Source organism: Pangasianodon hypophthalmus, chromosome 29 (genome assembly GCF_027358585.1).
Source record: "Pangasianodon hypophthalmus isolate fPanHyp1 chromosome 29, fPanHyp1.pri, whole genome shotgun sequence".
NCBI classification, from domain to species: Eukaryota; Metazoa; Chordata; class Actinopteri; order Siluriformes; family Pangasiidae; genus Pangasianodon; species Pangasianodon hypophthalmus.
The window spans coordinates 1,761,726-1,784,225 of record NC_069738.1 but is presented as its reverse complement, the minus strand read 5'-3'; the positions used below and the strand labels follow the sequence as shown (position 1 = coordinate 1,784,225).

The window sequence follows — 22,500 nt, the reverse complement described above, 5'->3', positions numbered from 1 at the left end:
ACACCATCATCAACACACACACACACACACACATCATCATCAACACACACACACACACATCATCAACACACACACACATACACATCATCATCAACACACACACACATCATCATCAACACACACACACACACACACACACACACACACATCATCAACACACACACACACATCATCGTCAACACATCGTCAACACACACACATACACACACACCATCAACACACACACACACCATCATCAACACACACACACACCAACACACACACACACCATCATCAACACACACCATCATCAACACACACACACACACACACAGCATCACCACACACACACCATCATCATCAACACACACACACACACACACACACACACACCATCAACATCATCATCATCATCAACACACACACACACACACACACACACACACACATCAACACACACTCAAGGTTGCTCCCATGTTCTTTTGTGTAATAATACAGGAAGTGGAAGTTAAAAAAGTTCACAAAAGCCCTTTTTTATCTCCTGACCAATAAAGACGTGGTTCAGGGGTCAAAGAGAAAAACAAACATGGAGGACGTGAACGTGACGTTCGGTGGGAAAAATGAAACAAACTGAAAACTGTAACTTAAAATAACAGCGTGTGTTTGTTTGGGACGTTCAGCGTGATGTGGCGTGACGTGAGGTGAGATGTGATGTGGTGTGGAATGATGTGATGTCATATGATGTCATGTGGTGTGGCATGACGTGGCGTGGAGTGAGATGTGATGTGTGTGATGTCCAATCTTTATTTCATCTGTGTTACTAGGGCTGAAGAGCGTTGTCATGGTTACAGTGTGTGTCACATTAGCCTTTTTTGTACAACAACAAAGTGCACCAGACAACAATTTTTCTGAAAAAAGTATAAAAGCAGCCTGAGACAGCTTTGTGTGTGTGTGTGTGTGTGTGTGTGTGTGTGTGTATATGCGTGTGCCACGTCACATCAAATCACATCACCTCACGTCCTCCATGTTTGTTTTTCTCTTTGACCCCTGAACCGCGTCTTTATTGGTCAGGAGATAAAAAAGGGCTTTTGTGAACTTTAACTTCCACTTCCTGTATTATTACACAAAAGAACATGGGAGCAACCTTGAGTGTGTGTGTTGAGGTGTGTGTTGAGGTGTGTGTTGAGGTGTGTGTTGAGGTGTGTGTGTGTGTGTGATTGCTGTGCTCATGTTGTGTAAAACACACAGGCTTCTGATTTCTGTTAAATCTCTTCAAGTGGGATTTTCCCGCATTTGTGTGTGCACGCGCGTGCGTGTGTGTGTGTATATATGTGTGTGTGTGTGTGTGTGTGTGTGTGTGTGTGTGTGTGTGTGTGTGGTGCACGATCACTTCTTACTTGTCCATCTTGATCTGCCAGTACGCTTTACGGGTGACGTTCAGGTAGTGAATATCTCCATCAAAATACTGCTGATCGAAACCACCCAGCATCAGCTCCCCCCCGATCTCCGCTTTAGGGTCCCTACACACACACACACACACACACACACACACACACACACACACACACAGTCTTTAGGCACAGCGTTCAGTCCACATGTGAACCACCAGAAAAAGCAGAAGTGAGAGTTTAGTGAGTTATGAGGAACTTTTAGGGGGAAAAATTAAATTTACACAAACACACTGAGCTCATTTACGAAACTCTTTTAAAAATAAAAAATGGAATCATGTCAGAGATGAAAGACCAACAAATGTGAAACGTGTTGTCAAGTGTTGCTTTTTTAAAAAAGAAGTAACAGCTGAAAGTCATCGAGAAAATGACTCGAGGAGTTGGAATCAAACTGTCGCTCCGTGCAGTGATGTAAGCAACCGTTTGGACCAATGGAAGACGAGGGGAGGGATCAGAACTGAACACGTCCGTCTGTATGGAAACATTTCAGTTCGGCGCACGGCACCGTGTCATTTCCTTACCGTAAAATCATCCAGAATGAACTAAACTCTACACCGGAGCTCAGCAACCGCACACACACCCCAGCTCAGATCCTCCGTTTCAGCCAATCACACGCGTCCATGTAAATTAACTAGCTGAATTGTTTTATTTATAACCGTGAACTTATCATTAAGCGTTAAAACGTAACAGTCGTCTCCACTCAGTCGCGATAGTCGCTTCCTGACCACGCCCAGAAGGCGGAGTGAAGTCTGACCTGTTGATGTAGAAGGAGAAGATGTTCTGCGGCAGGAGTTTGGCGGCCATGATGGAGTCGAACACGGGTCGCACGTTTCCCACTGACAGGATGGGATACGCCATTCCGAGCACGCCATCGAACCTCGCCACGGCAAACACCACGCCCGGCTGCTGCACCGCCTCAGCAAACAGCTGGTCCTGTACGTCAAGACCTGCCAGCTGCAAACACACACACACACACCATCAACACACACATCATCATCATCATCAACACACACATCATCATCAACACACACATCATCATCAACACACACATCATCATCAACACACACATCATCATCAACACACACACACACACACACACACATCATCACCACCACCACCAACACGCACACCATCATCATCATCACCAACTCGCACACCATCATCATCATCATCAACACACACACACACACACCATCAACACACACATCATCATCATCATCAACACACACATCATCATCAACACACACATCATCATCAACACACACATCATCATCAACACACACATCATCATCAACACACACACACACACACACACATCATCATCATCATCAACACACACACACACACATCATCACCAACTCGCACACACACATCATCATCATCATCATCAACACACACACACACACACACACATCATCATCATCAACACACACACACACACATCATCACCAACACGCACAACACACATCAACATCATCATCAACACACACACACACACACATCATCATCATCATCAACACACACACACACACACATCATCACCAACTCGCACACACACATCACCACCACCACCACCACCAACACGCACAACACACATCAACATCATCATCAACACACACACACACACACATCATCATCATCATCAACACACACACACACACACATCATCACCAACACGCACAACACACATCAACATCATCATCATCATCAACACACACACCATCAACACACACATCAACATCATCATCAACACACACACACACACACACACATCATCATCATCATCAACACACACACACACACATCATCAACACCAACACACACACCATCATCAACACACACACACACCATCATCATCAACACACACACACCATCATCATCAACACACACACACCATCATCATCAACACACACACACCATCATCATCAACACACACACACACACACACACATCATCATCATCAACACACACACACACACACATCATCACCAACACGCACAACACACATCAACATCATCATCATCATCAACACACACACCATCAACACACACATCAACATCATCATCAACACACACACACACACACACACATCATCATCATCATCAACACACACACACACACATCATCAACACCAACACACACACCATCATCAACACACACACACACCATCATCATCAACACACACACACCATCATCATCAACACACACACACACACACACCATCATCAACATCATCAACACACACACACACACACACACACACACCATCATCATCAACACACACACACACACACACACACATCACCAACAAGCACACACATCAACACACACACACACACATCAACACACACAATTATAGAACAGCTTTAGTAGCTAGTAAAGATGTGAAACACACTCCGTCTGAATGCAGGACACTCACCGTGACTGTGTCCTGACTGAAGAAACCTCTCAGACTTCCTCTGCCGTACTGGATGGAGAACTTAGTACCGTTCTGTACGTAAGTACTCGACTTCTTAGAGTTATAACGATGGTGGAGCCCTGAGAGAGAGAGAGAGAGAGAGAGAGAGAACAAGAACAAGAGAGAGAAAGAGCAAGAGAGAGAGAGAGAACAAGAACGAACGAGAGAGAGCAAGCAAGAGAGAGCGAGTGAGCGAGAGAGCGGCAGAGAGAGAGAACAAGAACGAGAGAGAACAAGCAAGAGAGAGAGCGGCAGAGAGAGAGCGAGAGAGCGGCAGAGAGAGAGCGAGAGAGCGGCAGAGAGAGAGAGAGCAAGAGAGAAAGAACAAGAATGAGAGAGAGAGCAAGCAAGAGAGAGTGAAAGAGAGAGAGCGCGAGACAGAGTGAGAGAGCGAGCGAGAGAGAGAGAAAGAGCAAAAGAGAGCGAGAGAGAGATAGAGAACGAGATAGCGAGAGAGAGATACAGAGAGAGAGAGAGAGAGAGAATTTATTCGTCTGGGTGCCAATAATTCAGTCAGAAGTCTCCTCTGCTCCGCGTTGTGCAGTGTGGTGTAGCGGTCAGCTGTTGACTCACAGCAGGCCAGGTCGAGGAAGGAGCAGTGGATGGAGGGAACCCACAGGTTGGAGGAGCCGGTGTCGAACAGCACGGTGAAGCTCTGCGGCGGAGTCCCGATGCTGATCACGCCGAAATACTGAGCCTGAAAACATCACGGCACAATAAAGCTCTTATTCTCCCACAGCAGCACGTCCCCGAGTGGCTCCTCCTACACCACAGCAATTTACCAACCATTCTACATTTTCACTTCTTAAAGAATGACACGTCGTACGTTTTATCCGTTTATAGTTACATTTAATGTTCAGTGAAACGAGTTAGTTCCTGCTGTCACTTACGTTATAGCAGCTATAAACATTCGTTCCCTCACCACAGTCTCTTTATTCTCCCTCTTAATGAGTTAATAAGAAAATAAACGCAGCTTGTTACGCATGTTACTGAGAAACCGCAAAGAAGCGTAAACTCCCCTGTCCTGAAGACGTCGGAAAACTTAAAGTTCCAGCTTTACCTCTGACTGTTACAAAGCGCTCACACTGGAGACTCCTTCCATACATGTTACATAAACACATTTCTCCTTACAGAAAACTTCACTATATCAACGATTACACACATTTTTAATCAGTTTATTCTGTACACGTCCCTGCGAATGAGCTGTTACTATGGAAACGATAACGTATTAGAGCGAGTGCATTAATAGAAACCTGCGCTACTGTCAGAGCTGCTGTTCTCGAGAATTAATCAGGAATAGCAGAGCTGTGGTGTAATATCAGTAATGCGATCATATCATATGATCATTTAAAGAAAACACTGTGAAACGCTGCTCTGAATAAAATGGTGTTAGCGGTGGAGTTTGGAAAGCTTTATCAAGGTGCTGCTGCTGCTTACGTCCATGAAGTTTGAGAGTTTCTCCACAGGAAACTGAGCAGCGTTCATGCTCCACGCCTCCTCAGCCCGTTCCTCAGCCCGTTCCTCAGCCCGTTCCTCAGCCCGTTCCTCAGCCCGTTCCTCAGCCCGTTCCTCAGCCCGTTCCTCAGCCCGCCACTTCAGCTGGTCCTGAGCGAGAGCGCTATCCACCAGCGTGCGGCGTACAGAGCGCATCCGCTTCAGAGGAATCCTGAAACACAGCCACTGGTTGTGATATGATCACACGATATCGCTATCACAACGTAATAACATCATGACACACTTTTACACAAGATCATCATTACCGTCACTTACTTACTTAATCACTGCACTGAACAGAAATAAAAATCTTCCCTCCGCTTTATCAGGAAAGAGAATCGTTTCTGTAAAATCTGGAGAAAATCACTGGAGGTTGTTGGCACTTTGTTAGAAAAATGATCACCACACATATCGGGAAGATGTTCTGGAGTATTGTGATGTGATATTTTTTAATAATATCAGCCTGCCTTCATTATATAATAAACCGCTGATGTAATTAACTGCAGATTAATTTTCAGTGCACTACAGACACACTAACACACAGAGACTCAAACACACGGCACTAAATCATTACGCTGTGCCAGTGTCAGGGTTAAACTGTGTGTGATCAGACGCGTTCGAGTCCTGAACACAGAACACCGCTCAATTTTAATCAGAAGGACTTTAGACTCGGGGGTTTTCTTGAGTTTTGAATGTACTAGGCCCCAGTTTGATGTGGAGCTGCACACTGTATCTGGCTGCACTTGTACACTGACCTTCACCGAGTCGCTTTATAACCTTCACCTGAAAGAGCCGCTTCAGAGAGTCGACTCGTTTACAGACGACACACTGCTACGTTTTTCTGTTTTACTGCAGCAGAGCATGTCCAAGCCTCCTCAGAAGAAATCGGCTCTTTGTAAACCAAATTCTCTACGTTATAGAGAAACCTTTCAGAAGAAACTAAAAAACAAAAAAGCACCAAAAACATCTCGTGTGTTTAAAAGGACTGAATTTTGTCTGGCAGCATTAATGTTGTCAATGTAAGTAAGTAAGTAAGTTTTATTTATAAAGCACATTTAAATTCAGCATTACACTGACCAAAGTGCTGAACAATAACCAATACAACAAATTCTAACAACAATAATAATAATAAAACAATAATATCAACAACAATGACAACAGTACACAATAAGTTAAAAGCCCGGAAAAGCAAGAGAATAAAAATGTGTCTTAAGTCTAGACTTGAGAATAGAAAGAGAAGCGGCACTCCTGATGTCACGTGGCAACTGATTCCACAGACGTGGAGCAGCGACTGCAAAGGCTCCGTCCCTTTTGATTTAAGTCGAGACTGAGGCACGTGTAACAGAGCTTTATTAGCCGACCCGAGGGACCTGGGCGTTAAGATCAGAAATGTAAGATGGGGCTTGTCCATTAAGAGCTTTGAAAACAATAAGTAAAATCTTAAACTGAATTCTAAAAAGTACAGGAAGCCAATGAAGGGTTATATAATAATGTGACTATGTTCAATAGCTCTTGTTCTTGTGGCACTGAAAAATAAAAATAAACTTTATTACTGAAGCACAGTTACTTCCTCATTTCCTGATAAGAAAAGTGTTGCTACAATAAAACCAGAGCGTGACTGGGGCAGGACAGAGTTCATCTCTGCACAACAAGCTGCACTCCTCTCTCACAGGGGGGAGAAAAAAGAGAAGAGAAAATGAAACTTATTTTTAGCACAAGGTCTACAGTGAAGATAAAGAAGGCATGGACAGGAGGACTGAGGAACCAGACTCATGCCTGCTACCTCCAAACCTTTCACTTCAACAGAAAATGAAGTCCATCACAGTCCATGAAGTACAGCAAGTGCAAATAAAGAGAGGATTAAACAACAAATGCAGCTTGTGTGTGAAAGAGATATTACACAACCTGGCTTTGTGTTTTAATCCCACACACGTGATGCATTCATCAGAATAAATACACAAATACACAACCACACAGCATCACATGTGTGTATACACTGAGCAACATGTTACAAGCTGTTTCTAATCTACTGCTTCTTCTTTTCCTGCTCAGAAACACAACAAAAACTGAACACCAGCAAAACAAATCCCTCACTGAGCATTTCTCCTCCTGCATCACACTGAGGTGCTAAATGAAATGAAACAAAACACCAATGAGGTTTCTTTTAGTATCATCATCATCATTATTATTCTTATTCTTATTCTTATTTACCTGATAATGGCGTCACTGCTCACAACAACAAACAGCATTAATCCCACAATCAGTGCGAGATTCTTCATGTTTTACACCTCAAAGCACCAACAAACAAACAAACAAACAAACAAACCGAGTGCAAGTTCAAAGTTTGTTAACTCTCTCTCTCTCTCTCTCTCTCTCTCTCTCTCTGCACTGTGGAAGAACTGCGACTGAAGGCCTCCGTTATTTCCGTCATTGAACTTCGGAAACTTTCGGCAAGTCTCGGCTCTTTCCGGTCACGTCAGCGCTGATTGGATAAATAAACATCATCTCGCCTGTGATTGGCTGCTGGTGTCAATCCAATGTCAATCTAATCACACCACAGTGTTGCCAGATTGTTTAAAAATTTTTAAAACCAAAACTAACTGATGCTATATATAATTTTGTTATTTGATGTAGTTTAGATGTTGTTATTTATACATGTTTATTATATTTATTAATAAATTTAATAGTTTTTATTACATGTTATTTTTAATTTGATCCAGTTTTTTGGACTGATTTATGTCTTATTTATAAATTCCTCTGAACAAACTGCCAAATGAATCTATCATGCAGGTGGTCCAGAATTATTGGCACCCTTTATGTAAAATAAACACAAACTGAAATATAAAGAGAATAACACATATACTGAAATAATGACGTATAATTTTTTATTTGATGACAATTTATTTGCATTTATTCAAATTCAAATTTTATTGGTATTTTACACAACCATACACAGTACAACATGCAGTGAAGTGAAATGCTTTTTTTTTGACTGTCAGTGACATAAAAATAAAATTTATATGGAGATTTTTGCCCATTTTTTCCCCTAAATAATTAAAACTTTTTAATTTTCTTCGAAGGCAGTTTGTTCCGGCTTCGCTGGGAAGAGATTAACAATGTAAAGAGTTTTGTGTGTGTACAAATAATTACATTTGTTCATGAAAATAAAAATAATTATATAAAAAAAATTTAATGTATGTAAACCAGAATTTAGTAGGAAAGGAAAACTATAAAACTATAAAACTATAAAAATATAATATAAGGGATACAAAGACACTGTATTTTGAATAAAGTGCAGATGTGTGCAGTTGTTTATGAAATATAACGCTGTGTAACTTCAGACTGAGGTAACTGTAGTAAACATATATATAATAAATAATTAGAAATACAGGATAATTTGCGTATATTAGCAGGAGTGAAGGTGGTGTTGGTGTTGATGTTGGTGTGAAAGCGAGTCCAAGCTCTAGTCCTGGGGGTTTTCCAGGTTCAGGGCCTGAATGTCCTGTGGGCAGAAGCTCCTCCTCGTTCTCTCTGTGTTGAACTTCAGGGAGCGGAAGAGCTTCTCTGACCACAACAGAGATAAGAGTCCATTGTTCAGATTTCTGAGGTGCTTCACTATCTTCCTGGCCTTGGTCCAGCACTGCTTGCTGTAGATAGACTGCAGGTCAGGGAGCTCGATGTGGATGGTACGCTCAGCTGATCACACCAGCTTCTGGAGAGCCGTCTATCCTGCATGGTGCTGATCTCCAACCAGGCTGTGATGCTTCTCGATGGTGCAGGTGGAAAAGCTCCTCAGACGCCAGTTTAAAGTCCCGTAAGCTTCTAAAGGTGGTAAAGACGCTCACGAGCTTTCTTCTATTTAAAATAGTGTTTAGTACATATATTTTGTGAAACAAATAGGCTACGATTAAGCTATTTTAGTGTTATGAGAATTATTTTTTGGTTAGAACAGCACAATACACAATCATTTGCACATTTTACGAAGGGTGCCAATAATTCTGCAATAAGTCATATTTTCAGCTCAGAAAATACAGAAACGTTGTAGAGTTTTAATCAGTTGTTTTCTTAAATGGTGCAGGGTTTTTTTTCTGCCAAACATTTCGCTATAAAAAAAAGTATTGGCACCCTTATAATTAATGACAGTTTTGTGACACCTGGTGTTCGCTGGAGAGAATAACAGCACCGGGTCACTTCCTGTAATATCTAACAAGGTTGGAGAGATGATCCTGGTGAAACTCTTCCATGAGGAACACTGAGGTTTGTGTGTGTGGATGTCGTTTTCAGCTTCACACCACAGTAGGGTTCAGATCCTGATAACGTGACGCTCATGAAGCAATATGTTACTTTTGGAAGTGTGTTTGAAGTCATCATCTTGGTGAAAGCTCTATCTATGTTCAAGTCTTAACCTCCTGGCAGAGGCAGCCAGGTCTGAGGATGAAATATCCCGGAAACAGAAACCGATCCTGTGATGATCGTTGTTGGAAATCATTGCTCTGATTCAGAGTCAGTTCCAGTTAAGACGTGTGTGTGACTCTGATGTGTGTGTGAGCAAGGCAGCGTGATGTTTATAACGTACTCTACTGTAGCACTTTAATCAAAGTTAAGTGCAAACACATGACTATTAATATCTGACTGATTACTGTAGGGTATTTATCAGCTTAATTATGCACCACCTTACTGCTGTTACACATATTTAACTAGTTCTTTTATAACATATATAATACAGACTATGCAATTCACTGAACAGTTTAAGCAATGAATAGGGTAAAGACCAACAAATCGAGATTTGGGAGTCAAAAGATTCAGCTCTTTTCAATGACTCACTGAATCACAGCTGAAAGTGACACCAACTTTTTTCAGTCCAGAGACTTCCATTTTTCACTTTCTAAACAGCAGATCTACGTTTATTTTGTATTATTTTTTATTATGGTTATAAAATGATCCACAGGCTTTAGTTTGGGTATTTCAGACCCTATTTTAGAGGGACACGTTACCTGGATTACGTCACTGCCATCAGGACAATGACTAAAGGTGTTAAAGTCAATCTGTCCAGTAGAGAAGTAAAAGACAAGCAGACATCAGGCAAAGGATTAATCATACATTATTATATACATATATAAAGTATATAAAGTATATATATATATATATATACGAGTGTGTGTGTGTGTGTGTGTGTGTGTGTGGTTTCTATATGTTTAGTAAAACGCTAAAGTTATGAGTTATGAGTTGCTTACACATAACCTGATCTTATACAGCTGAGGTCATAAGTTAACATATCCGTTGCTTAATCCACAAAATGTTAATAATTTAAAAGAAGAATCATAAAAATTGCATTTTGTTTTTTATTTAGTTCTGCCCTGAATAAGTGATTTCACATAGCAGATGTTTCCATCTAGTCCACAAGACACAATAATAACTGAATTTACACACAGGAACCAGTTCAGAAGTTTCCACACACTAAATTCTTAATACTGTGTGTGTTTCCTGAAGATCAGTGAACGTTTTTATGTTTTGTGAAAGTTGTTCATGAGGCTCTTGTTTGTCCTGAGCAGTTAAACTGCACACTGTTCTTCAGTAAAATCCTCCAGCTCCTGCACCTTCTCTGCTTTTCCAGCATCTTCTGCGTATCTGATTCCTTTCCATCAGCAGCTCTATGATGCTGAGATCCATCTTTTCACACTGAGGACAGCTGAGAGACTCGAACACGACTATTACAGAAGCTGCAAACTTTCACTGAAGCTCAAGAAGGAAACACGATACATTAAGAGCATTAAGGGGGTGTAAACTTTTGAACAGGATGATCGGTGTAAATTCAGTTATTAGTTTGTCTTCTGAGAAACATGTAAATATCTTATGTAGCTTTTGAAGGGCAGGACTAAATAAAAAACATAAGATCTTTAAACAAAATAATAAGAATTTACACCGTGTTCGAGTCGCTCAGCTGTCCTCAGTGTGAAAAGATCTCAGCATCATGTAGCTGCTGATGGAAAGGAGTCAGATACGCAGAAGATGCTGGAAAAGCAGAGAAGGTGCAGGAGCTGGAGGATTTTACTGAAGAACAGTGTGCAGTTTAACTGCTCAGGACAAACAAGAGCCTCATGAAGAACGATCACAAAACATAAAAACAGTCTCTGATCATCAGGAAACACACACAGGATTAAGAATCGAGTGTGTGGAAACTTCTGAACTGGTTCCTGTGTGTAGATTCAGTTATTATTGTGTCTTGTGGACTAGATGGAAACATCTGCTATAAAATAAAATAATAAAAATGAAATAAGTTTTTATTTATTTTACATTAAAATGTAAAATAATATCAATGAAATAGGTAAATTATCAGTTCTTTAGCTCTTAAGTCCAATATAATGACAAGCACACACACGATCTCAGCTGTTTTTCTTTATTGAGATGAATACGTTCGTATAATGTAATAATAATTATAATAAATATATATATATATATGTTAAATATTAAATTCTAGGTATTACGACAGAGTACACATGTAACACATTGCGCAAATCATAACATCAGATAAATATTTATGGCAACATAATACATCATTTTAATTATATTATTGTTAATAAATAGAAAAATTGCAATGATAAGTTAAAATATGATAATAAAGTGACAAAGGCGGTTTTCGGTTTAAACCAAATCAGGCATCAGAAATTCGTGCTAATGCTTATTTTTCCTACGTTAATCTGTAATCTGTCTCTACGTGTCTTGATCCGTGCGCTTTATTCCCGTTATGATTGAGTTTACGTTGTGAAAACTCAACAACAACAACAACAACAACAACAACAATCTGTTGTGCGGTTTATCTCACACCTGGTCCAGATCAGGCTTTGCTGAAAAAATAAAATAAATAATACTGTAATATGGCAACCACTAACTTAAACACAAAGTGCAGTGACTAAAAACACAGGAAAGAGGTCAGGAGTTCAAATAATGTGCAAATAAATGGACAAAAATCAAATGTTCATGAGAGATTAAACACTGTATAACACTGAAAAGAGTTAGAAATCGCACTACAAACACTAGAGGCTTCATTTACTAAAGATTTATAGATTAACAATTTTAATTATAATAAATACTCGATTTAAAACCCATTTACTGACTATAGGACGGGTTCAAACTGTAGTAACGTATCTGAATAAACATAGCTGTGTTTAAAGATGTCGATGTTTCTACGCCGTTTCCACGGCGATCCAGCCGCGTTTAAAATAAGACGATGGAGTTACGTAGACGATATTTGCTTGCGAGAATTTTAACACACTCTGAATTTTTTTTTTTTTTTTTAAAAAGGAGCATGACTGAATTGTAAGTGCCACAATCAAGGATTCATTTTCACACACACACACACACACACACACACACACACACTGTTCCCATATTATTAAATACATGGTTCTTGCAGCTGCTCTGTTCATCTGTATAACACTCGTAACTGTACTACACACACACACACACACACACACACACACACGTCCACATCAGTGGCACTGCTGTGCTGAGAATGAACACCACCTGAATCATCACTGTGCTCCAATCAGAAGGCAGGAAATCAGCTGCAGAATTTGGACCCAGCGTCCCGTGCGTCCTTTACAATGTAGACAATCCCATAATTCCATTCACCAACATGGCCGGAATCATTTACAAAGGTAAACGGTTTGACTGATTCGAGTGATTCATCTCATAAATAACAAAAAAGGTGAGTGATTTGATTAATTTGTCCGACTTCAACTGATTAAACTTGTAGCTAACAAATGTAAGTGATTTGACTGATTTGAATGATTCAACTGATTCATCTCACACCTAACAAATGTAAGTGATTCAGTTGATTCAAGTGATTTAAATGATTCAAGTGATTCATCCCATAGTTAACAAATGTAAGTGATTCAATTGATTCAAGTGATTCATCCCATAGTTAACAAATGTAAGTGATTCAATTGATTCAACTTATTCAACTGATTCATCCCATAGTTAACAAATGTAAATGATTCAGTTGATTCAAGTGATTCATTCCATACTTAACAAATGTTAAGTGATTCAATTGATTCAGTTGATTCATCCCATAGTTAAGAAATGGTTCGTATAATGGTGAATGATGAAACTGAACGTGGTTTCTTTCTCCAGTTAAAACGCCGCCGGGGAGACAGAGACGTCTGTATGATGTGGACGAGCGGCAGATCAAGACCGGGCGCGCGGCTCGTGTCTGCTCAGCGACTGTCTCCCCCCTTCCCCTCCTTCATGGACGGGGCAGACGGGGTGCAATACTCAGTGGAGTACAGCGAGTGGAGGTGGACCTGATGGAGCGGCAGCTGGGCGTATACGGAGATGGAGTAATGAGATCCCTGACTGTGGCTTCAGGACTGCGGCGTGAGGATCAGAGCCGAGGATCAGAGGCGTGTGTCTGTACAGCAGGAGCAGGAAACAAACGACAGCACACACCCGATCCCCGAGTCTCAACCCAACATGACTGTTTAAACACAAACACAAGCTGCCAGTGTGAGTGTGTGAGTGTGTGAGTGTGAGTGTGTGAGTGTGTGTGAGTGTGTGAGTGCGGCGCTGGTGAAAGGAGACCTAGCTGTGATTATTCTGGCTGTTGATAACACTTCCACCAGGGGGCGCAATGTGGATGGAGTCCAGGATCGGCCTCAGGACCTGACCAAACGGCCTGAGAGACACATGAGGAGTTAAACATGTAGTAATAATAATAATAATAATAATAATAATAATAAGAGTAATTATGCAGTGTGTGTATACTGAGCTCTGCTCCTGTTCTTCTGATCTATAACACAGCTCTGGATGATTCGAGTGATTCATCTCACATCTAATAAATGTAAGTGATTCAAGTGATTCAATTGATTCATCCCATAGTTAACAAATGCAAGTGATTCAACTGATTCAATTGATTCATCCCATAGTTAACAAATTTATGTTCAATTGATTCAATTTAAGTTCAATTGATTCAATTGATTCAACGGATTCATTCCATAGTTAACAAATGTTAAGTGATTCAATTGATTCATCCCACAGTTAACAAATTTAAGTGTTGAATCAATTGAATCAGTTGAATCACTTGCATTTGTTAACTATGGGATGAATCAATTGAATCAGTTGAATCACTTAACATTTGTTAACTGTTGGATGAATCAATTGAATCACTTAAATTTGTTAACTATGGAATGAATCAGTTGAATCAATTGAATCAATTGAACTTTAATTTGTTAACTATAGGATGAATCAATTGAATCAGTTGAATCACTTACATTTGTTAACTATGGGATGAATCAATTGAATCACTTGAATCACTTACATTTATTAAGTATGTGATGAATCAGTTGAATAAGTTGAATCAATTGAATCACTTACATTTTCAACTATGGGACAAATCAATTAAATCATTTGAATCACTTACATCCTATAGTTAACAAATGCAAGTGATTCAACTGATTCAATTGATTCATCCTATAGTTAACAGATTAAAGTTCAATTGATTCAATTTAAGTTCAATTGATTCAATTGATTCAACTGATTCATTCCATAGTTAACAAATGTTAAGTGATTCAATTGATTCATTCAATAGTTAACAAATGTTAATTGATTCAATTGATAATAATAATAATAATAATAATAATAAGAGTAATTATGCAGTGTGTGTATCCTGAGCTCTGCTCCTGTTCTTCTGATCTATAACACAGCTCTGGTTCTGACAGCAGACATGTCACACATGTGTGTGTGTGTGTGTGTGAAGAGACAAATTCAGACGATGTGATAGAAAACGGAGCGTTTATTCACAGCGTTTATTCTGGGACGCTTCATCAGGTTGTTGTGTGATCAAAGTGTTTATTACGGCACCGAGGGGCCGGAAACTTCACAGGATCACTTCCGAGTGCCGGTAAAAATCACACCCCGGGTTAATTTTAGACCCGTGTCTTCGACTGTGTCGCTTCACGACCGCAAACGGATCAGAACACGCTGTAGTACCTTCATCTCATGTAGCGTAGATCATCTAACGCAGGATCACGGCACGGTGTAGGGGGCGGAGTCAGGAGGAGCTGTACTGAGCGTACACCTAAATCACTGCTCTCTCTCTCTCTCTCTCTCCCTCTGTGTGTGTGTGTGTGTGTGTGTGTGTGTGTGTGTGGAAGACGTACGTGGAGAGCACTTCAGACGGCAGGTCCGTGATGTAAGCAGGAATCTTCCGGCCTGTTAGAAACTGAGCCACTTCGTTAGTGAAGGTGTTACAGTTGTGCTCAAACAACCTGTATCTCTCCCCTCTACACACACACACACACACACACACACACACACACACACACACACACACAGAGAGAGAGAGAGAGAGAGAGAGATTTATTTGTGTGTTTTATTCCAATGTGTTTTATTCCTCTTATACCACAGCAACCCGTCAAAGTTTAAACTCCTCCGTGCTGAAGATGTCGGAAAACTTAAAGTTACAGTTTCACCTCCGACTGTTACAAAGCACTGATACTGACACTGGAGACTCCTTCCAACTCCTTCTGACCAATCAGAACGCACACACGTTGAACTACGGATCATGTGCACGCACCTGTACGTGGTTTCTCCGAGCGATGACAGGTAGTCCATAAAGATCTCCTCGTTCACCTCCGTGTTGCCCAGCTCCGCCACCGTATCGGGCGGCCCGAGCATCGTCCCACCCTGCGACACACACACACACACACACACACGCGCACACACACACACACACACACACACACACCTTTCTCTTAACCGTGATGTCTTCACCTGAGTTCACATAACAAACACTCTTGGCTCAAACTGCAGTTTTGGTGATGTCACAGAGTGGGCGGAGTCAGAAGAGACTTACCGGAGGGCAGCTGGAGATCCCGACACCACCGAAGAAGAACTCCTCTCCGTACACCACGATGGACGTGTGCCTGAGAACAAAAAAATAAATAAAAGTGTGTAATTTTTGATATGGTGACGTTTTCTATAAGGAGATAAAGTTTATTTAACATTTATGGAAGGAGTCTCCAGTGTCAGCACTGTTTATTTGTCACAACTTACCAAATTCCATCAAGCTGCTTCCCTGTAAACAGAAAAATAAAACAGGAAATGAGTTAAAAAAAAAAAACTTAAGGAGTTAAAACTCCATCATTAATTCGTAGATGGTGACGTTGTGTGGAGTCACGCCACAGCGGCGGCACGATCGGGCGGGGGGCGTGGCCTAAAGTCTGAGGGCGGAGCTTGTATGTTAGAAGTCATTCTGATGCGAGTACGCTTGCTCCTCTTTCTTTCACTGCCCTCCTTTTCCTTCTCTCTCTCTCTCTCTCGTTCCTCACCTCCGTCCCCTCCTTTTGTTTTTAATTCATTTCTTCCCTCGTTCCAAATCTTTCCTTTTTCAGCTCTTTCTGTCTCTCTTTCGTTCTCTTTCCTTCTCCTTTATTTCTATTTCATTTATTCTTTCTCTGTTCCACCATCTCTTCCTTCTAGTTTTCTCTCTCTCTTTCTCTCTCTTCTTTTTAATTTCTGCTCTCTTCCATTTTATTCTTCTATATTTTCTTTCTCAAACTCTTTCTCTCTTCATTTTTTCTTCATTCTCTCTTTCATTGCTCCATTCTTTCTTTTTGTCTTTCTTTCTCTTAACCTCTCTCTTATTCTTTCTCCCCTCCATCCCTCTATCTATCTATCTATCTATCTATCTATCTATCTATCTATCTATCCATTCCATCTTCTTTCTTTCTAGCTTTCTTTTTTCCTTGTCGTCCTTCTCGTGCCCTTCTTCCTTCCTTTTTGTTTATTATTTTCATTCTTTTTACTTTCTCCCCTCTTCATATCACTTCAATCCTGAACATTAATTTGTAATCTCTTCATCATTATTTTGATAGACGTTAAAACCGTTCTAAATATCGCGATATTTCCTGTATCTATGAGGTAAACGCATCCTTAATATCGCGATACTTCCTGTATCCGTGAGGTAAGCGCGTTCTAAATATCGCGAGATTTTGCTGCATCGCCATCTGAGCAAAAAACTCGCCAAAAATCAGACATTTTCCACATCTAAACTTTTCACCTGTACCTCCAGAGGGCCGTGTTCCTTAAATAAACACTTAAATGTCATTATTTCAGCTTAACATACACAGACATGAAGCTGTCTTTACTCGAGAATGCACTCAACGCGACCTAAACGTGTTGCCATAGTGACCATCCTGTCAGAAAACGAAAGGATTAGCATTAGCGCGCGCCGCTAGCCGCCGGTCATCCGTTACACTACGCTAATAAATAAGCAGAAGCAGGTTATTATCACCGCTCACCGAGCATTATCGGGCTGAGCTGGCGCGCCATTCCCTTTGACAAGTCGTAAATATAAAGCTGGACGGGGAACGTTGTACTGTTTTTATCCATTTTTTCTTTTTTTCTTTCTTTTTTTTTTTTTGTTGCTATGCTGGTGATGAAAATGACTAGCAATCTCCAGCCTCCTGCAGCGTCACTTTCCGCACTACAAGCCCCGCCCCCTGCGCTAGGATTGGACAATAGCAGTGTTGGCCCGCCTCCTGAGACAGGATTGGCTAGTCATGCCTACACACACTCAGATGATTGGACGGTTGGGAAGTCGATCACGTCACCTCAGGGAGCTCTGTGGAAATGGAGACGCTGCAGCTTGACTCACACTCGAGTTGACTCATACTTACTCAGGAATAAAATGAAAAAAAGAAAAGAAATTAGATCAGGTTGATATATGACTGCGAGCTAATTATTACAGGAAATCTGTATCCTAATGCGATATGTAGGGCTCAAGCTTTCAAACATTACCGTAGATGAGCTAACCAGTGACGTGGCCATAGATTTTAGACATGGGGGGGTATCACAAGAGCTAGTACCCTGTATATACACTATATGGCCAAAAGTATGTGCACCCCTTACCATCACACCCATATGTGCTTGTTGAACATCTCATTCCAAGTTTATTCCCCCCGTGTTCAGTGTTATAATAAGCTCCACTTTTCTGCGAAGTCTTTCCACTAGATGTTGGAGCGTGGCTGTGGGGATTTGTGTTCATTCAGCTACAAGAGCATTAGTGAGGTCAGGCGCTGATGTTGGGATGTCGAGGAGGTCTGGGGTTCAGTCGGTGTTCCAGTTCATCCCAAAGGTGTTCAGTGGGGTTGAGGTCACGGCTCTGAGCAGGACACTCGAGTTCTTCCACGCCAACCTTCACACACCATGTCTTCATGGAGTCTTCAGTGGTACAGTCATGTTGGAACAGGTTTGGGCTAGTATGAGTACTTCAGAAACTACTGATCTCCTGGGATTTTCACACACAAAGCAGTCTCTAGAGTTTACACAGAATGGTGAGAAAAACAAAAAAACACTGAGTGAGTAACAGTTCTGTGTGTGGAAACGCCTTGCTGATAAGAGAGGTCAGAGGAAAATGGCCAGATTGGTTTGAGCTGCCAGGAAGGATATAGTAATTCGAATAATCACTTTTTTCAGCACGCACAACACATCAAACCTTGCCGTGGATGAGCTACAACAGCAGAAGACCACATCAGGTTCCTCTCCTGTCAGGGATCTGAGGTGATCATGGGCACAGACTCACCCACACTGGATAGCTGAAGATTAGAAAAAAAAATCACTTGGTCTTTTTTACAGTCTTCAGCTGTCCAGTTTCAGTGAGTCTGTGCCCATGATCGCCTCAGATTCCTGTTCTTGGCTGACAGAAGTGGAACCTGATGTGGTCTTCTCCTGTTGTAGCTCATCATCCACCTAAAGATTTGATGTGTTGTGCTTTCTGAGATGCTTTTCTGCTCACCACAGTTGTAAAGAGTGATTATTTGAGTTACTATAAATTTCCTGTCAGCTCTGACCAGTCTGGTCATTTTCCTCTGATCTCTCTCATCAACAAGGTGTTTCAGCCTGCAGACCCTTCGCTCACAACATGGTTTTTGTTTTTGCACCATTCTGTACAAACTCTAGAGACTGCTGTGTGTGAAAATCCCAGGAGATCAGCAGTTTCTGAAAAACTCAAACCACCAATCTGGCACCAACAACCATGCCACAGTTAAAGTCACAGAGATCACACTTTTTCTTCATTCTGATGTTTGATGTGAACATTAACTGAAGCTCTCAACCTGCATCTGCATGATATTTTGCACTGTACTGCTGCCACATGATTGACGGATTAGATAACTGCATTAATGTGCAGGTGTACAGGTGTTCCTAATAAAGTGGACGGTGACTGTAGAACAGAGCTGTGTTTGCATTTGCAGAATATCTCAGAATATTTCTTTCATTCATTTTCAGTAAGCACTTTATCGTGGTCAAGGTCAAGGCACACTCATCGAATAGCAGTGATGGAATGTTGAGGCTTCTTTGTCTCATTTCAGACTGGAGCTCGCTTTTAATTTTTATTGGAAAAATACACTTTCTCTGGCTTCTCTTTCTTTTTTAATTTTTCTTTTCATTGACATGTGTTTACAGTTATCCACGTTGTTTTTTCTTCCTCTTATCTAGCTCCAGTTACAAACAGTTAGGACCTAGCTGACTGCTCATTGGTTACACATTCAGACACACACACCAATAACATTTCCCAATTTATTTCAGATTGTGTAAGTTTACTATCATTGGCTCATTTTCTATTGCTGCATTCGACTATAGGTTGTAACTCTGACTATGAAAAAAACACCCTCTCATCTTGAAATCCAGGATGGTCTCATCAACTTCGAGTTCCTGAGTTCAGCAAGTAACACCAAATCAACATGGCTACACCCTGAATCAGACACCAGTCCATCACACACACACACACACACACACACACACACACTCATTTACACATAAGGGCACCAATCTGGCATGTTTCTGGGAGGTTGGAGGAAACCACCGAATCCAGAGGAAACCCACAGAGAGACGAGAGGAAACATGCGAAACTCCACACAGACAGTAACCGGATCTCAGGATCAAACCAAGGACTCTAAAGCTGTGAGCTGGCAAAGCTACCAGCTGTGCCAACATGCCTATTCTTTGTGTGACAGAGTTAAAATTGTATGCTAAAATCAGATGTTGCTGATTTAAGCTTATGATATGTGTCTGAAAATAACTCTCAGTTTCAGTTTGTACAACCTGACTTTCATTTTTACTCAGAGTGAAACACAGTGTTTATTATCTCTGCTCCAGGCACGTTGGATGGCAGCCATTTGGTTTCCATATAAAAAGCTTGACAAGTAAACATCATAAAATTCACATATATAAAATCGTCTGGGGAAATTTGGAACTCTCCATGAGATTAGCGCTCAGTCCCTGATGCTAGAAACGATCCGGTAGTCTCTAATCCCTGAACAGCTCGATGTACAAACCCCACAAGAGCGTGTTTCTCTGTTAAATACCTTTCTTTTGTAGAAAGTAGAACCATTTCATGAAGTTAACTATCCATAAAAAATATATGAAGAACTGTTAAAGAATCATTTTTAAGAGTGTAAAGGTTAAAGGTTCCAAATCCTTTCCAAGATTTTGTGATAGTCTTTTTTTATGTTTCCTGCTATACTATTCTGCATTTCCCATTAACCCCACATTCACACCTGCAGCAGTGCAACAAAGAGGCTGGAACGATTTCGTTTTCAATAAGAGTTGGCGATTTCCGGCTAGAAGAGGAGAAGCGACTGTTAGGGATGTAAAGTGAGAAAGGGCAAAGGACGCAACAAAGTTGTACAAACTTTATGCAAAGGAGAAGCTAAGGGGTTTGGCGGAGTGTGTGATGGTGGTATGTGTGTATGAACAAGTAGTTTCTGTGTGATACAGGTAGGATGTATGAGAATAATTAGTTTACAAGAACACAGTTCGTCAGACATTTTATTGATTATCTATTATTTATAATTAGCAGAAGAGACGACGTTGATAATAAATGTGTTTTTATTGTAGTTAAGCTACTTGTGCCAATTATTCTGTTTATCTTTAACTTTTAACGTAGCTTCTCTGACATTGCTAATTAAGTATTATTATTATTCAGCCTTATTAATATTTCTTTCTTTTTTCAGGACTAGCCTTCTGTTAGCTAGCTATAGCAATGAATTTCTGGGGTAGCTTTAGCCATCTTGTTAAGTTAGTATTATGATGGCTGTGTTAAGGTTTTGCGTGTCTGTGTCCTTGTTTTTACAAAGTGAGTACACTCTTACGAAACTCTTAGAAAATCTATATTCTTCAGTTGTCCCTCTTTAGGGAGCTTAAGAGTTAAAAGAGTCCCTTTCTTTGGACTCTAAGAACCCTTAATAATCCAGAATAATCCAGAATGATGAAAACGTTGTCCACAAAATTACATGATAAACTGGTAAACCAGGTTCCAGCTCAGATTAAGGAAAGTAGTTTATAGTTTATTGTAAAACCTAATATGAATAAATTTGGTTGTTGACAGAAGTGCTGAATCTTCTCTGAATAAAAGTTTCTGACTGACCACGATTGGCACTGTAGCGCACCGTGGCATAAAGTGGGGTTCTTGAAAATTGTGTTTTTCTGGAATAGGTAATAGAGATTTAAGATTTTTTTTTTCTTTAAAAAACAAGGTGATTTGTCTTGGTGTGTGTCAGTGCAGCTGTGAGATGACTTAAATAGCCGATGTGAATTGAACGAGGGGGCGGGGCTTAACAAAAAAAAATTTCCTTTCCTTAATAAGCCTGTAAACAAAACACATTTATAAACCATTCCTTTAAAGGAAAAGTAGGCTACATTGCCAATGTTTTATGACATAGGAACATATTCAAAAAGCGTATAAGTCCTGAGTTTATAATTGGATAATATGTTAAAATGATAAAGATCGTTTTGAGACGGTGTGTCCTCAGCATGGAGCTCAGTAAGAATTATTTGGAGACATTCTCTTTAACATTTAAGTGCACTTTAATTAAAAAGTCTCCCTTGTGCTAATAACGGAGATTTGCGCATCTTTTTTCCAGAATGTGTTGACAGTCTATAAATATACATGATGCTTATTCAGTCATTCATTTATTTTCACTCAGCCTTTATTTGAAGAATCCAGATTAACTGAAATGTGAGTTAAAATTTATTTTTTGGGGGAAAAACTGAAAATAGCTAGTTGGGAAAATAATTGCGTGCAGTCATTATGACTTCATGATCTCCACTGATTACAGTGAA

General features: G+C 40.5%; 2 protein-coding genes across 3 annotated transcripts in view; both read right to left on the bottom strand.

Moving 5' to 3' along the window:
* Window positions 1–7,844, bottom strand: part of napsa (napsin A aspartic peptidase) — a 16,881-nt gene extending 9,037 nt beyond the window's left edge. Inside the window, exons 1-7 of one of the 2 annotated variants that reach the window (XM_053231493.1) lie at window positions 7,591–7,844; window positions 5,476–5,551; window positions 5,323–5,427; window positions 4,459–4,582; window positions 3,847–3,965; window positions 2,182–2,381; window positions 1,377–1,499 (exon numbers count right to left, since the gene is read on the bottom strand). In XM_053231493.1, the coding sequence (XP_053087468.1) occupies window positions 1,377–1,499; window positions 2,182–2,381; window positions 3,847–3,965; window positions 4,459–4,582; window positions 5,323–5,427; window positions 5,476–5,551; window positions 7,591–7,658 (815 nt within the window). In that variant the 5' untranslated portion in view covers window positions 7,659–7,844. Of the gene's footprint in view, window positions 1–1,376; window positions 1,500–2,181; window positions 2,382–3,846; window positions 3,966–4,458; window positions 4,583–5,322; window positions 5,552–7,590 lie in introns of both variants that reach the window. The other variant, XM_053231492.1, reaches the window with a different exon arrangement.
* Window positions 7,845–12,640: 4,796 nt separating this feature from the next.
* On the bottom strand, window positions 12,641–17,881 carry desi1a (desumoylating isopeptidase 1a). The gene is made up of 6 exons (XM_026910138.3): window positions 17,679–17,881; window positions 16,432–16,453; window positions 16,232–16,301; window positions 15,953–16,062; window positions 15,537–15,659; window positions 12,641–14,053 (listed from the first exon to the last, which is right to left on the bottom strand). Exons 1-6 carry the CDS (start codon window positions 17,767–17,769, stop codon window positions 13,960–13,962), a joined length of 510 nt encoding a protein of 169 aa, XP_026765939.1. The 5' UTR covers window positions 17,770–17,881; the 3' UTR covers window positions 12,641–13,959.
* Window positions 17,882–22,500: the final 4,619 nt, after the last annotated feature.